A 16,196-nucleotide genomic window follows, 5' to 3' on the forward strand; every position below is an offset into this window, starting at 1 on the left:
CCAGACCTTGCAGTAGCTGGAGCGGGATCCGGATATAAATAGAGTAACACATAAACTGCAAAAACCCTTCCGCACATTCCTCAAGCTTTTCTCCATTTTCATGGTTTAGCTCATTCTGGCATAAGGACTACAGTGAAACTCCTAATGAGTAGAGTTATTTTGTTAAACATAAAAAGTGATGAATGGATTTAATCATGTGTTAGCTACCAGAAAACCAAGATCACTCACCAAATAAAATCGCAATTTAACAAATTTGTATAACTTGATGAATGTTTCAGAGTTGTACACACCATCCTCATTGGATCTTTGTCTCCTTCTAATGGCATGATGTACTGCACGACTAGCATTGATTGTTTCACATCCTGGATGGAAGTTACACTACTCGAAGATATCACAGCTGAAAAACTAGCAAAGGCCTTCCACCAGCACTGGAGTGTAAGATTTGGCGTTCCATCACAAGTAACCACCAACCACGGAACACAGTTCAGATCATAATTGTTTAACAATGTGGGCATAGTATGTGAAATGAGAATTCCGCACACAATGGCATATCTTCCCCAATGCAATGGCAAGGTGGAGTAATTACATAGAAGTCTGAAGTCTGCAATCATGGCCCATAACACTTCTAACTGGGCAGAAACCTTACCTACTGTTCTACTGGGGCTACGTACTGCAGTACGAGAGAAATCAAACCATTCCATTGCACATATGGTATTTGGAAAGACAATAAGACTTCCTGGTGAATTTTTTGAAGGGCCATCTACGAAGATTGACCGTGATTCATTTGCATCTGATTTGCCACAGCAAATGTTACGTCTGAAACCTAGTTGACCTACATATAGCACATCAGGATCAGTCTTTGTTCCTAGACCCCTACAGACATGTTCCCAGTCTTTCTAAGATGTGACAGGGTTAGAAAACCATTAGAACCTACATGTGAAGTTCCTTTCCCCGACATAGCAAGGTGTGAAAAATATTTCACCATCTAGAGGAAATGCAAACACATAAGTGTGTCAGTGGACAGACATAAACCAGTCTACCTTCTCCAGGAAACAATGAAATCAGAAAAGGATCTTCCACAATTTTCTAAGGACATCCAACTGCAACATTTTCCAGACAAACCACTTTCAAATATCAGAGTGTCCAGTCAGGAAGGACTATAAGGTTTCCACCCCTGTTCTTAGAGCAAGATATCTCTGTTGAGATTATTAATGAACTACCACATCAGACATTGTCAAGAGCGTCCTGTCATCATGTACCATTTTTCTTGTCATTCTAACATACTCTGTATTTTTGTTGATGTTATGTTTACCTTTTATAAGAAATTAACTTCACCACAATGTATAAATTCATAACTTCACTGCTGGTGGGGAAGCAGTGTATAGATCACATTGATACCGGAAGAAATTTTGGAAAAGCTATCCATTGTAATAACAGGAAAAGTAATTGGCGTGCACCATTATTCACAGGCTGTTTCATGATATCCAGAAATACCTTTGATTTTTATAAAAGCTCTATGTGATCTGGTTCAAAAAAAAGCAGATGACATTGTGTAATTAATTATGTATATTGGGAAATATAAAATAAATATTGTTTAGCAACATTTTTTGAGCTCCAGTGAATATTCCATGCAATCACAATTGCAATCTGAAAGAACATCTAGGACGAAAGACATTTTACAGTGATGATGACACTGATAGAGCACTTCTCAAACGGTTACATGAGCGGATTTCTATTACCAAGGAAATGAAGGACCGGTAGAATGTCACAACTGTTGTTTACAGAGATTTGGTAACCATGCTGAAAAATAGTGTCATGTATCTGTGTCACTTTGACATGTGCTACAGCAGTCAATAAAATTTGCTTGGCTTGCCATAACAGTGTGTAATTTACTTTTTAAAGTCACCTCATATTACTACACTTTAATCAATTTTACAACTAACTAACATGCACTGAGACATGAGAAGGACTCATCTTCCCCTGATAATAGTAAAAGACACTGTTAGTTGCCATGCAACATTATTTCCAGTATATCAGCTGTGTTTTGAAAATCATTAATGTAATATTTGAAGTCATTATTGTTACAACTGGTGAAATGCTTGTATTTATACTAAGACTATATACTTGGTGACTATTTTCATTACATTTCATCGCCACAAGATATGAATTTAAAAAAATTTGTGATATAAGTAAATTTTAGCACAGTAAACTAAATGTTCACAGTTTTATGTTGTAGTGAGATGTATATATTGACATTCTGAATGAAATATTATGGCACATTATTAGAAAACTGCAGCTTTGTGGTGTAAAAGTTTCATAAAAAGTCTGAATAAATGTAATTATAATGTAAATAAATTAATGTATTACATTAATACACTTTAGTCCTTGAGTTTCATCACTACAGTCATTTTGGTGATGTTGAATGTTGTACCTAGTTTTAATTGTGAATACACATGAAAAATGTTATCAAATACAAAAGTCAAACAATGAAATGTACTTATGAGTTTAAGAGCTGGTCATAGGCTCATACACACAGATTGGCAGAAGACTGATGACTCTGGAACCTGGGTCACATTATTCTAGTAGTTAAGAAAGGTATGTGTTTTGAGTAAAATTACTTCTCAAAAAAACATAAAAGATCATGGGACAAGTAAATATAGTCAAAGTGGCAGAACTGGGAATCAACAATCATATGAAATAGATGAGATATACAGTCTACAGTGCTGTAAACTGAAAATGGTTTTTATTATTATTACAGTAACAATAATAAAAAGAAGCAAATAAAACAAAGGGGAAGGGAAAAAGACGAGCAAAGAACCTGTAAAATGAAAGAAGAGTATGTGAAATTTCAATAATACATTTAGTTCAAGAAGGGAGATAAAATTTTCCATAATCTATGAGACATTAAGCAAAGGCTCAAACATACATGCTATCAAATGAAAACATAACAGATAATGACATTTTCCCAGCAATATTCTTACAGTGGACATGCAATTATATCAGTTATGTGATTGCAGGTGAAGGATGAGCTAGACATATTGGAGTCAGCAGTTAAATATTTCCTGCATATTATGTTGTACCAGTGTCGGGAAATATTTTCTTGAGGGAGCTTGTTGTCTTCTGAGAATCACCAAACTGGAAACCACACAAAAGTACACTCACTTTGTCATACAAGTCTTCTTCACCAATTGCACTTCCATCACCTTCAGTAATTATGATTTGTTTTTCCCATTTCTCAAAGTCATATAGATACTGTTTGAACATTGACTTAATTCTTCTGACTCTTGAGTGCTGAATATCATTACAAACGAGATACTCTGGTGAGAGAAAAGTAAGTATAAATATTTCAGAAAAACTTTTACTTTGTACTAAATATTCTAAAAAAGGAATACCAAGACAAACAGTATGTATGACACATAAAGAAATAAAATAAAGATAATAAGGAAAGTATAGATTGCCTCTGACTTGCAGACAGGCACAATGGAAAGAATGCTACAAATAATCAGCTTTAGGACAAAGTCCTTAATCAGAAGTACAAAACACACACGCATCCACACAACACACAAACAGATGACCACTGTCGTCTTCTGTGCACCACATTCTACACAGCTATGACAACTAACAAGTTGTCTGTTCACACAAATGTCCCCGCCAAATTGAGGCAAAGAGAAGTTACGCCACGGAGTTGCTGAACATGCCGCTCAACACAATGTTCTTCGCTTTTATCACTGCTTCACAGCCTGTGCTATATGGATTCTTCCCACTAACACCAGCTTTTCCGAGCTGCACAGGTAAGAACTCTCTCTGCAACATATCCTTCGTTCCTATACCACCCCTGGCCTAAACCTTCATTATCCAGTCCTCCACTTGCCTATCCACTTCCCTGCTCCCACTACACTACTACACTTGCTGCCTATCTCACTAACACACTCAGATAGTCCTTTTCCCTTTATCTACTTCTCCCCCTCAGCACTGCCTTCTGGTGCTGCACCTAGCTACCCTACCCTGTCCCCACTACACTCCTCCATTTTCCCATAGGCAACACTAGAATCTTCCCCCACCCCTACCCTGCAATCCCACTTCCCCACCCAAAACTTTTCTGTATCCCTAACTTTTATTTAACTGCTGCTTCTGAAAACTGGCTTGATATCTCCAGAGCCAAGGATTTTGCTCACACGTTCTGTGATCTGTTACAAGTATACGGCCCAACTACGACTGCATCTGTGGTGAACAGAAATCTAGCTGGGGTGATAGACAGTGGTCACATGTATGCGAGTTGTACTTCAGTGAACTTGTGTGTGTGTTTTCTACTTCCGATGAAGGCCTTTGTACAAAAGCTTTGTTTTCCTAGCATTGTTTCCATTGTGCCTGTCTGCAACACAATGCCTCCTCTATGTGGTGAGCAGTAACCTATCCTTTCCACACTCTAATTATTCCATCCTGAACTTTCCACTGTCTGATATTAATAATGAGTGAAAAAACACAAATTGAAACAGTGAATTAAACAACAGGTGCTATGAAGCGTTTTTAAACTGTTTCGGCACTTACTAGGATGAAGCGTCTGCAGTATCATGTAAGACTTCCCACCCGGTGCTGCACACATGTCCAGCACTGCATCACCAGGCTCCACACCAAGTGCCAAAATGGGCAGCAGGGATGACCCATTAAGCAAAAAGTAGTCTGCAGTTAAAAATAGTATTGTCAGTCTCCAGTGCTTGCTCCATAAAAAACTAACTACAGTGCACTGGCCAACAGAATTTACATATCAGCCTTGGATCGGTGTTTGAGCTATACAACACATAGGAATCCAGAAGTGATACACTAAGAGAGTTGTATTGAATTTGATTGGTTTATCAAATATCATTACTAGTACAAAAATGAAAATACACACGTTCATTTACTATATAACTGTACTGCATAGAGATATTCCCAGCAACAAGAGAAAACCTCCTCACCATTGTTAACCTACATCAGAAACACAGCTATAACATACAAGAAAGCCTACATCTAGTAACACTGCTAGAAACATCAAAAACCATACAGAAAGTAGTTCAGATCAGCACACAACAAAGCTCAAGCATTCCCATAAAGCTCGCAGACTTTAAGACTGAAGCATGCACAAGTAGAGCTATAACAAAAAACAATGATTATTTTGGAAACCAAAAATTTCTTCCCTTAAAGGAAAACAAAATCAGCAGCAAATATGTCAATATACCATCTAACATATGCTAATCACATAAAGAGCATTACACCAAACTGAATAAATTAATTTGTCCTACCACACTGATGTTTTCATTTTTAAGACTATGTGTTTACAGTCATCAACAGAGTATATGTTAACATGAACATTTCCAAGAAGTTAAAACTGTATGCCAGACTGGAACAAAAGAACCAGGTTTCTCAGTAATATTCCTCAGAATATCGTAAAACTGAACTTTCCCTCAGTTCTACCTCTTAGGGGTGTTAGTATCATAGCATCAGGGGAGTGTTTCTGTGAAATTTTGACAGTATGGAGAACTAATTGCAAGTTTAAACATTCAGTCAGTTCACGAGCTGTACTAGCACAGAAAAAGTATTAACATTAATAGAACAAAAAAATCAGTTCAAGTCACAACTATTTTATTTTTCATTCAATGATTAGTTTCGGGCTGAGACCCATGCTGGAAGTTCGTAAACTGTTAATATATTCCTAACAAAACACAGCGTTCATATCCCAATCTCTCACAAATGTTCATTGCAAAAGAGATGACATTTTTGTGCACAATACTTTCACAACCGACCAAGTATCTAGCAGGTGCTCCTTCACAGACATGTTTCCTGGCTGATATCCATCCACCACTCGAAGTATCTAACAAAAATGACTAGAACAGTTGTCAAAACGTGGTGCATAAAACTGAATCCACAATCATCTGATTATCTAAAAGTAGGCCATCCACTAATTACAATGGGTAAATTTTCATAAATCAGAAGATAATAATCAGACATTTTTAAAGCACTGACAAGAATTTCAATTGTGAGCACGACATTTTTAAAGAAGTGCCAAGCATTTCAAAAACCCTGGACTATAAACTAAACAATCTTAAACAGATAATTAGCTGTTTCAATCAAGCATTTATAAAGTCACACAATGCTAGTATCACCAATTCTATATTAGAAGAAGAGATAAAACTGTTAACACTTACTTCAGTAATGTATATGTAAAAAAAAAACTGTTTGCTCTGTCACTATAGAAAATAACAATGAAATTTAGCAGATAGTTTCACTTCTTTCCTTCTCATCCCATCCGGTAAGTCTCCACTGACCTGGGGTTCTGAATGACTTCTGCACTGTACCCCTTTCCCTAAACCTCCCCAGTCCTTTTCCTTCACCCTTCTTCCTTCCCCTTCAACGCTTCCGCCAGAAGTTAAATACTGTGTGTGTGTGTGTGTGTGTGTGTGTGTGTGTGTGTGTGTGTGTGTGTGTTCCCCTGTCATCACTTGGTGAGTAGATTTTTTTAACTATTCATTTATATTATATTATAGATAGTTTAACTTGTTAGAGATATGTGCCCTTAGACAAACATCCATATTACACACAAATGGGGAAATGGAATTTAATAATCAATTTGTTTAGTAAGGCAGAACTAAGGAATAATGTTCATGACATTATACATATAAGGTAAGCCTGTGATGCTGAAGCATGGAGGAAAGAAAAATTTTGGGATTTTGGGAAACATGGGACTGGGGCATACAGATTAATTTAGAATAAATTGGAATGCATCAATATTAAAAGTGTAAAATCATAGTATGTGATTTAATTTATATTTTAAGAAGCCAATGAAGTATATGAAAAGTTGGAAGCAGAAGTGACACCACAATGTTGACCAATGACACTGAAGGAGCAATGAGCTGTACAGAAATTACAGCTGACAATGGGAAGGTCAGAAACAGGGCAATATAGCAGATGTTACAAATGCAGAAGTCAGGGAAAATTTATGGGTCGGGTTGAGTTATTTGGGGGAAGAGACCAAACTGTGAGGTCATCGGTCTCATCGGATTAGGGAATGAGTTCAGCTGTGCCCTTTCGAAGGAACCATCCCGGCATTTGCCTGAAGCGATTTAGGGAAATCACGGAAAACCTAAATCAGGATGGCCAAACGTGGGATTGAACCATCATCCTCCTGCATGCGAGTCCAGTGTGCTAACCACTGTGCCACCTCGCTCGGTGGAAAATATATGATATGATATATGTGACGTGGTGTTTAAACTGACAGACAAAAGTAGATTTTATTTGTGGGTTTCTCTTTGAAATTGAAAGTGTATTTTCTTTTGTGTTTTGATGTTCATCTGCAGTTTTCTTTCAGAATTTGTGTAGTTGAGTTTAGTTGGAGTCACTTCAAACAAGTACTGGTCATCGTGATTCACATGACGGCCCGTCTCAATGGAAAATGTCAGTTTGTTTCTCATTAAAAACAGTTTTGCAAAAGATTTTGTTTGTCCATTCAATGTGATTATAAATTGGACTAAAGCAATATTAGTTCAAAAATTAATAGGGACGACAAAACACAAATAATAAATACTAGAGCTTCAACAATCACTGAATAGTGCTGCTGCATTGTGATAACGAGTTAGACAGGGTGGCATGGGTGAGCACATGAGGAAAATTCCTTCTGACTCACTGCTTCATGTTTTGCTGTCCTACATTACACTAACTGAGGATCCCTCTATCGAATATACACATAAAATTCCATTTTAAGAATATTAGTTTGAAAGAGGAAATAATCTGACTTTTTCTGTTGACTCTCTTTAGCTCCATATGTTTTGATTTTCTCCATCAAGGCATTCCAAAATGCAATTGAGAACATCTGGGGGTAAAAATGGCAAGGACTATGAAAACTAGAATAAGTAACACAGAATACTGAGAAAACTAACAGCAGAAGATGAAGAAACTGACAAGGATGAAAAGATCTAGCTGAATAAATGACATTTCTTTAAGAGACTGTCTGGCATCATTACTTTCTGTACTCACTTAAAACTCCAGTTGATCCAGTTTTTGGTTCTGGAAATGGCATTACATTTCCTCTTTCAAAAGTGAATACATTCAAGTATTTAGGAAAATTGAGAGATTCTTCACTTTTAATCACAACTGGAAAGTCAGAAGCATCCTTATAGTAATTGTAATGTTGCGATTCAGGAACATAGTCATCCAGTCCCTTCAGTTGGGTAGCAGGGACAAATTCCTGGAGCGCACCAGCTGACAGTCCAATTGAGGGATCAATAATGCGTAGATTATCAATTTGGTGCCGTTCTTTGTCATAAGCTGAGTCTGCATTTTTAGCTCCAGTATGATCTCCCACTTGGTTTGATGATGCCAACTGTTCTTGTTTTGAAGATATATCCTTTTCCATCTTCCTATCCATTTCAAAAACTCTTTCCAACCGCCTCCGTTTTGTGGTTTCAGATTTTTTTGCTTTAATTCTTTCAGCCTCAATTTCAAACAGTCTTCTTATGTTTATTGCTCCTTGATTCTGGAATAACAATAAATGAAATTATGAAAACAACTGCGATCTGAGTAAATAAACAGGTGTATTTGAGATTAAACAATGGAAAATACAATACAGTATAACAACTACAAAAATCAGGCTGCTCTACTACTTACCACTGACAGGCAGTATTGAGTGGCAGGAAACACATTTAAAAATATTTTAAAAGTAAACTATAACAATATTATGAAAAGGGAAGTTGCTACACACCATATAGCGGAGATGCTAAGTCGAAGATAGACACTACAAAAAGACTGTCACAAATATAGCTTTCGGCCAGTAAGGCCTTCATCAAAATTAGAATACACACACACACACACACACACACACACACACACACGCAAATGCAAGTCACACACACATGACTGCAGTCGAGGCAACTGAGGACACACTGTGTGCAGCAGCACCAGTGCATGATGGAAGTGGCGACTGGGTAGGGGTAAGGAGGAGGCTGGGGTGGGGAGGGGAAGGGATAGTAGGGTCGGGGGTGGCCGACAGTGACACGCTGTTGGGGAGTGCGCAGGGACGAGGGGGAAAGGGGGTAGGGCTGCTATGTGCAGTTAGGAGGTTAGACGGAGGGTAGCGGAGAGATGAGGGGGGGGGGGGGGGGGGGGGGGATAACGGAAAAGGAGATAAGTAAAAAGATGGGGTGCAATGGAAGAATGAGGGATGTGTAGAAGTAGGAGTAATCCACTAAATTACTGGCCCATATGGTTAACGTGGTTAACGTCAATATGCAGCAGGATTTTGGAACGTATACTGTGTTCAAACATTATGAATTACCTCCAAGAAAACTTCTATTGACACACAGTCAACATGGGTTTAGAAAACATCGTCCCTGTGAAACACAACTAGCTCTTTATTCACAAGAAGTGTTGAGTGCTACTGACAAGGGATTTCAGATCAGTTCCGTATTTCTGGATTTCCAGAAGGCTTTTGACACTGTACCTCACAAGCGGCTTGTAGTGAAATTGCATGCTTACGTAATATCGTCTCAGTTATGTGACTGGATTTGTGATTTCCTGTCAGAGAGGTCACAGGTCGTAGTAATTGATGGAAAGTCATAGAGTAAAACAGAAAAGATTTCTGGAATCCCCCAAGGTAGTGTTATAGGCCCTTTGCTGTTCCTTATCTATATAAACGATTTGAGAGACAATCTGAGCAGCCATCTTAGGTTGTTTGCAGATGACGCTGTCATTTATTGACTAATAAAGTCATCAGAAGATCAAAACAAATTGCAAAACGATTAAGAAAAGATATCTGAATGGTGCAAAAATTGTCAGTTGACCCTAAATAACGAAAAGTGTGAGGTCATCTACATGAGTGCTAAAAGGAATTCATTAAACTTCAGTTACACGATAAATCAGTCTAATCTAAAAGCCGTAAATTCAACAAAATACCTAGGTATTACAATTACAAAGAACTTAAATTAGAAGGAACACATAGAAAATGTTGTGGGGAAGGCTAACAAAAGACTGCATTTTATTGGCAGGACACTTGAAAATGTAGCAGATCTACTAAGGAGACTACCTACACTATTCTTGTCCATCCTCTTTTAGAATACTGCTGCGTGGTGTGGGATCCTTACCAGATGGGACTGACTGAGTACATCAAAAAAGTTCAAAGAACGGCAGCATGTTTTGTATTATCACGAAATATGGGAGAGAGTATCACAGAAATTATACAGGATTTGGGGTGGACATCATTAAAACAAAGGCATTTTTCATTGTGACAGAATCTTCTCACGAAATCCCAATCACCAACTTTCTCCTCCGAACACGAAAATATTTTGTTGACACCGACCTACATAGGGAGAAATGATCACCGCAATAAAATAAGGGAAATCAGGGCCCATACAGAAGGATATAGGTGTTCGTTCTTTCCGCGCACTACACAAGATTGGAATAATAGAGAATTGTGAAGGTGGTTCAATGAACCCTCTGCCAGGCACTTAAATGTGATTTGCAGAGTATCCATGTAGATGTAAATAGATAGCTGTAGATGTGTAGTGCTGGAATGGGAACAGAGAAGGGGCTGGATGGAACAGGACAGTAACTAACAAAGGTTGAGGATAGCCGGGTTACAGGAACATGGGATATATTGCAGGGAAAGTTCCCACCTGTGCAATTGAGAAAAGCTGGTGCCCAGCATACCCGTTTTTCTGAACTGCACAAGTGGGAACTTTCCCTGCACAATTCAGAAAATCTGTGACCTTTTCACAATATTGTTCCATTCTATCCTGGATTTTCCATTGTTTAAAAGTAAACTAAGTTGTCGACATTGTCCTGCAGATTTAGAGAAACACAAACATATTCATAAGGTGCTGAAACCTGGCAGCAGTGAGTAGTGAATTTGGCAGGGGTGAGTAGTGGGGGTACAGAAGAGGTGTGGGGCAGGAGGAGAAAGGATAACAGATTAGGGGTGGAGGCCAATGCTGTACTGTTGCCTGTAAGAGTATGCAGGGATGGACTGGGGACAAGATGGTGGGGATACCAGGTACACCATTGGGAGATAATTCTGGAGGAGAGAGAGAGAAGAGGAACTAACTGTGCATGTACAATCTGGGGAAGGCAAAAAGTATGGCATGTGTGAGGCTGGAGTGGCAGCAATGAAGGGCACAGAAGGGGGTGGAGGACATCGGCCTAGCAAAGTTCCCACCCATGCAATTGAAAAAGATCTGATATTGATGGAAAGAATCCAGATGGCAAGAGCTGAAAAGCAATAACTGAACTCAAACGTAGCATGTTGCATGGCATGCTTGGCAACTGTGTGGTCCAGCAGTCCCTTAGCCACAGTTTGGCGGAGGCCATTTAGGCAGACAGACAGCTCGTTAGTGGTCCTGGCCACATACAATCCCACACAGTGGTTGCAGCTAAATCGACAGAACACAAGACACACTGCTTTTGATAGGATAGGAAACACCGTTAAACACCTTTGACAGGACTGGAGCAGTTGTTAATGAGAGGATGTACGGGAACTGTCTTGCAATCACCACAAGAAGATAGGTTGTAAAAAAGGGATGCCTTGCTGCCATGTGGGTGGTAGCTGTCAAAATGGAGGTATTGTTGGTGGTTGGTAGGTTTGATGTGGATGGAGGTACTGATGAGGCTAGACTTGAGGTGGCAGTCGAGATCATAGTAGGTGTTCATTGGGCTGAGGAGGACCTAGTGAAGTGAATGTGGGAGAAGGTATTGAAGTTCTGGGAGAATGTGGAAAGGGTGTCCTCTCCCTTGGAACAGACCACGAAGATGTCATCAATGAACCTGAACCTGGTGAGCAATTTGGGATTCTGGGTGGCTTGGAAGTTACTAAATACAGCCTTCTGAAACTCCTTCACCAAAGAAGAAAAAAGTAAATATCCCATAATTCCAATCAAGAACAGATGCCAACATGAGTAACTTAGAAGTAGTTAACCTCGGCGTAGTGAAGAGACTTAAACCATGTAATAAAAACAAGTTTTCCAGTCCAGACACTAAAACATTAAGGTTCCTTTCAGAGTAAGCTGATGCAACAGCCCTACACTAACAACCATATACAACCACTTCCATGACGAAGGATCAGTACCCACAGACTGGCAAGTTCCACCAATATTCAAGCAAGGCAACAGGAGTAATCACCTTAATTACAGGACCGTATCATAAACGTTGATATGCATGAGGATTTTGCAATATATATTGTGTACAAACATTATGAATCACCTCGAAGAGAATGACCTAATGACAAGCAGTTAACATGCATTTAAAAAACATGGTTCTCGTGAAACACAACCAGCTCTTCACTCACACAAAGTGTTGCATGCTACTGACAAGACATTTCAAATTAATTCCATATTTCTAGATTTCCAGGAGGCTTTTGACACTGTACCTCACAAGCGGCTTGTAATCAAATTGTATGCTTATGGAATAATGTCTCACTTATGCGACTGAATTCATCATTTCCTGTCAGAGAGGTCACAGTTCATAGTAACTGATTCATAATAACTGCCAGAAAGTCATCGAGTAAAACAGAAGTGATTTCTGGCATTCCCCAAGGTAGTGTTATAGGCCCCTTGCTGTTCCTTATCTGTATAAACGATTTGGGAGATAATCTGAGCAGCCATCTTAGGTTGTTTCCAGATGATGCTGTCATTTATCAACTAATAAAGTCATCAGAAGATCAAAACAAACTGCAAAACAATTTAGAAAAGATATCTGAATGGTGCGAAAATTGGCAGTTGACCCTAAACAGTGAAAAGTGTGAGATCATCCACACAAGTACTAAAAGCAATCCGTTAAACTTTGGTTACACGATAAATCAGTCAAATCTAATGGCCATAAATTCAACTAAATACCTAGGAATTATAATTACGAACAACTTAAATTAGAAGGAACACATAGAAATTTTTTTTTTTTTTTTTTTGGGGGGGGGGGGGGGGGGGGAGGCTAACCAAAGACTGAGTTTTATTGGCAGGACACTTAGAAAATGTAGCAGATCTACTAAGGAGACTGCCCACACTAGGCTTGTCTGTCCTCTTTTAGAATACTGCTGTGCAGTGTGGGATCCTTACCAGATAGGATTGATGGAGAACATCAAAAAAGTTCAAAGAAGGGTAGCACATTTTGTATTATCATGAAATATGGGAGAGAGCATCACTGAAATGATACAGGATTTGGGTTGGACTTTATTGAAAGAAAGACTTTTTTGCTGCGACGGAATCTTCTCACGAAATACAATCACCAACTTTCTCCTCCAAATGCAAAAATATTTTGTTGACACCGACCTACATAGGGAGAAACAATCACCACAATCAAATGAGGGAAATCAGAGCTCGTATGGAAAGACATAGGTGTTCATTCTTTCCGCATGTTATATGAGATTGGAATAATAGAGAATTGTGAAGGTGGTTCAATGAACCCTCTGCCAGGCACTTAAATGTGATTTGCAGAGTATCCATATAGATGTACATGTAGAGGGAACATCCAATTGTACCAATTATTATGCTTTCTTCCCATTCCACTCACATATGGAGCATGGAAAGACTGACTGCTTCAATACCTTTTTGTGAGCTTTGTTTATGTCTGTCTTCAAGAGTCTGCCAGTTCAGTTACTTCAGCATCTCTGTGACACTATCCCACAGGCAAACAAACATGTGACTATTCATGCTGTGCTTCTCTGTATATGTTCAATATCCCCTGCCAATCATAAATGGCATGCATCCTATACACTTGAGCAATATTCTAGAATGGGTAATTTGTAAGCAATCTCCTTGGTAAACTTATTGCATTTCCTCATTATTCACCAACAAGTTGAAGTCTCCCACCAGTTTCATCCATAACAGCCTATGTAATCATTCTTTTCATATCCCTTCAATATTATTGAATTTTCCTAATCCATTAGCTTATTGAGAAAGTGAAAAATGAATGTCTATATACCATGGGCATCACCACTTTTTGGGGCACTCTGGATGCTTGAGACCATGTATTTCAGTGGCACTTAGAATTCCTAAAGCATGCCTGTTTAAGCCTAGATTAAAACATCCTTTGTGATTACCAAGAGTAAAAAAGTTACAGTATTTAAATTTACCAAAAGTGTGTGTATAATCATTATGAATTATGTATTATGTCCTAAACAATCATGAGAACTGTTTCACAATGAATATTTTTTCAAACTAAAACCTACTTTATTTGTATTGGAAATGTAAATAATTACCCTTTATATACATGATTTTATTTGTTCATTTTTCAAACATTAAAAATAAATGTATAAACACAAACTGAAAACTATGAAACTAAGAATGAAAATGTAAGAAGTTAAAAAGTCACAAACAATAATTAAATATGGTATCATGAACATTAGGTAAAATAATCCTACAAAGTCTATCCTAATGTGAGCCAAATGCATTTCTCCTTTTGTGAAAATTGGATGTAAATATTCTATCAATATTTCTTAAGTCTATTTGATCCAACAGTAACTCGTGCACACTGCAAACTTCTACTTCATAGAGCAGTAAACCTGTGTTCTGCTTCACTACTGGAAGCTAGGCATACAAGCATTTGTATTACCAATATTTCAAACATTGATTTCTAGGTATGGAGGTACCACATCCTGCCCTTTTTTCTCCAACAACACTTTTTCCGAGGAAACCTATTTCTTCATGCCAGGTTGATCAAGTATTCCATATCCACACCCTTGGCAGCCATATAAATAATTCCAAAATATCCCTGTTGATAAAGGGATAGAAATTCATGTAGATCCAGGTCCTCGGACAATTGCTAAGGAACTTTTTTTTTTATTAGGAGTTGCAGCTGTTGTAAGTCGAGCTTGAATATCTTAACATTACATTCTTCGTATTAGAAAGAAAACTTTTCATTCATCCTGAGTTCGTTAAGGCCCTCAGTCATAAATTCAGCTGATGAATAAAGTCCTAAGGCAGTTCTTTTTTCTTCTTGGAAACTCTTGTTCAGGATTTCCAGAAGTTTAGCTACTACTTCTCCATTAGGAAACCAAGTCATATTTTGCCAACCTCAAAAACACTAAGTAGGCCAATGACTCTTCACACCCCTGTTCTGTTAGTTCACTCATTACCTTGAGAACCAAAGGACATTTTTTCAAACTGTCATTGATTTGTGACCATCAGAACAACCATCTAGTGGGACATAAAGGCTTGCTCTTGACGACATTACTGACATGTCCTTCAGCCACATTTTCAATAATAAGCATACACTTGACTTCTGCTTCTGAGTTTAAAAACAGTATTCACAACTGATGAGCTAATTCCTCCATAGCTGAGTGGTCAGCACCGCAGGCTGCCATGTGAGGGGGCCAGATTTGATTCCCGCCTGGGTTGGAGATTTTCTCCGCTCGGGGACAGGGTGTTGTGTTGTCTTCATTTCATCCTCATCGACATGCAAGTCGCAAGTGGTGTCAACTGCAAACACTTGCACCAGGCAACCGGCCTACCTGACAGGAGGCCCTAGTCAAACAACATTTCATTTTTCAGCTGATTCCATGGAAATTTTGACAGTTCTTGAAATTTCACAGCTCTCTTTCAAAACAAAGCAGACTTATGCTTATCTACCATGCTACTTCATCATTTGTAGACCTACCAACAGAATTTACTAAAACTTGCAATATGGTCTTTTTAGTGAGTAATGTAAGTGGCTCTGAGCACTATGGGACTCAACTGCTGAGGTCATTAGTCCCCTAGAACTTAGAACTAGTTAAACCTAACTAACCTAAGGACATCACAAACATCCATGCCCGAGGCAGGATTCGAACCTGCGACCGTAGCGGTCTTGCGGTTCCAGACTGCAGCGCCTTTAACCGCACGGCCACTTCGGCCGGCTAATGTAAGTGGATTTGATTTACTGGAAGGGTAGTAAATCCCACAAACCATTAATTCTTACTGCACAAGAACTTTCAATACGTGTAATTAGTTACACCTGGATATATTTGTTCAATGGTGTCATTTTTTGTCAACTAAGATTAAAAAAATTGAAATTGCTTTTCAAACAATATTGGGGGGGTGGGGTGGGGGGGGGGAGGGGGGGAGAACACATGTCCACCCTAGCAGTGAAGCCCATGCTATACACATCTGTATGTAACCTAATGTCTCTTAGCTTATTCTCATGATTCCTACATGAGATATACAAAGGTAGCAGCAGAATGTTTGCACAGTCTTCTTCAAATACAGGTT

The 16,196-nt window shown here is 38.6% G+C and overlaps 1 protein-coding gene across 1 annotated transcript in view; it reads right to left on the reverse strand.

The window, feature by feature from the left end:
• Window positions 1-16,196, reverse strand: part of LOC124594695 (5-methylcytosine rRNA methyltransferase NSUN4) — an 87,672-nt gene that overhangs the window by 20,508 nt on the left and 50,968 nt on the right. The window contains exons 3-5 of the mRNA XM_047133062.1: window positions 8,008-8,506; window positions 4,549-4,680; window positions 3,163-3,317 (exon numbers count right to left, since the gene is read on the reverse strand). Of these exons, the coding sequence (XP_046989018.1) occupies window positions 3,163-3,317; window positions 4,549-4,680; window positions 8,008-8,506 (786 nt within the window). The remainder of the gene's footprint in view (window positions 1-3,162; window positions 3,318-4,548; window positions 4,681-8,007; window positions 8,507-16,196) is intronic.

Source organism: Schistocerca americana, chromosome 2 (assembly GCF_021461395.2).
Source record: "Schistocerca americana isolate TAMUIC-IGC-003095 chromosome 2, iqSchAmer2.1, whole genome shotgun sequence".
Lineage (NCBI taxonomy): Eukaryota > Metazoa > Arthropoda > Insecta > Orthoptera > Acrididae > Schistocerca > Schistocerca americana.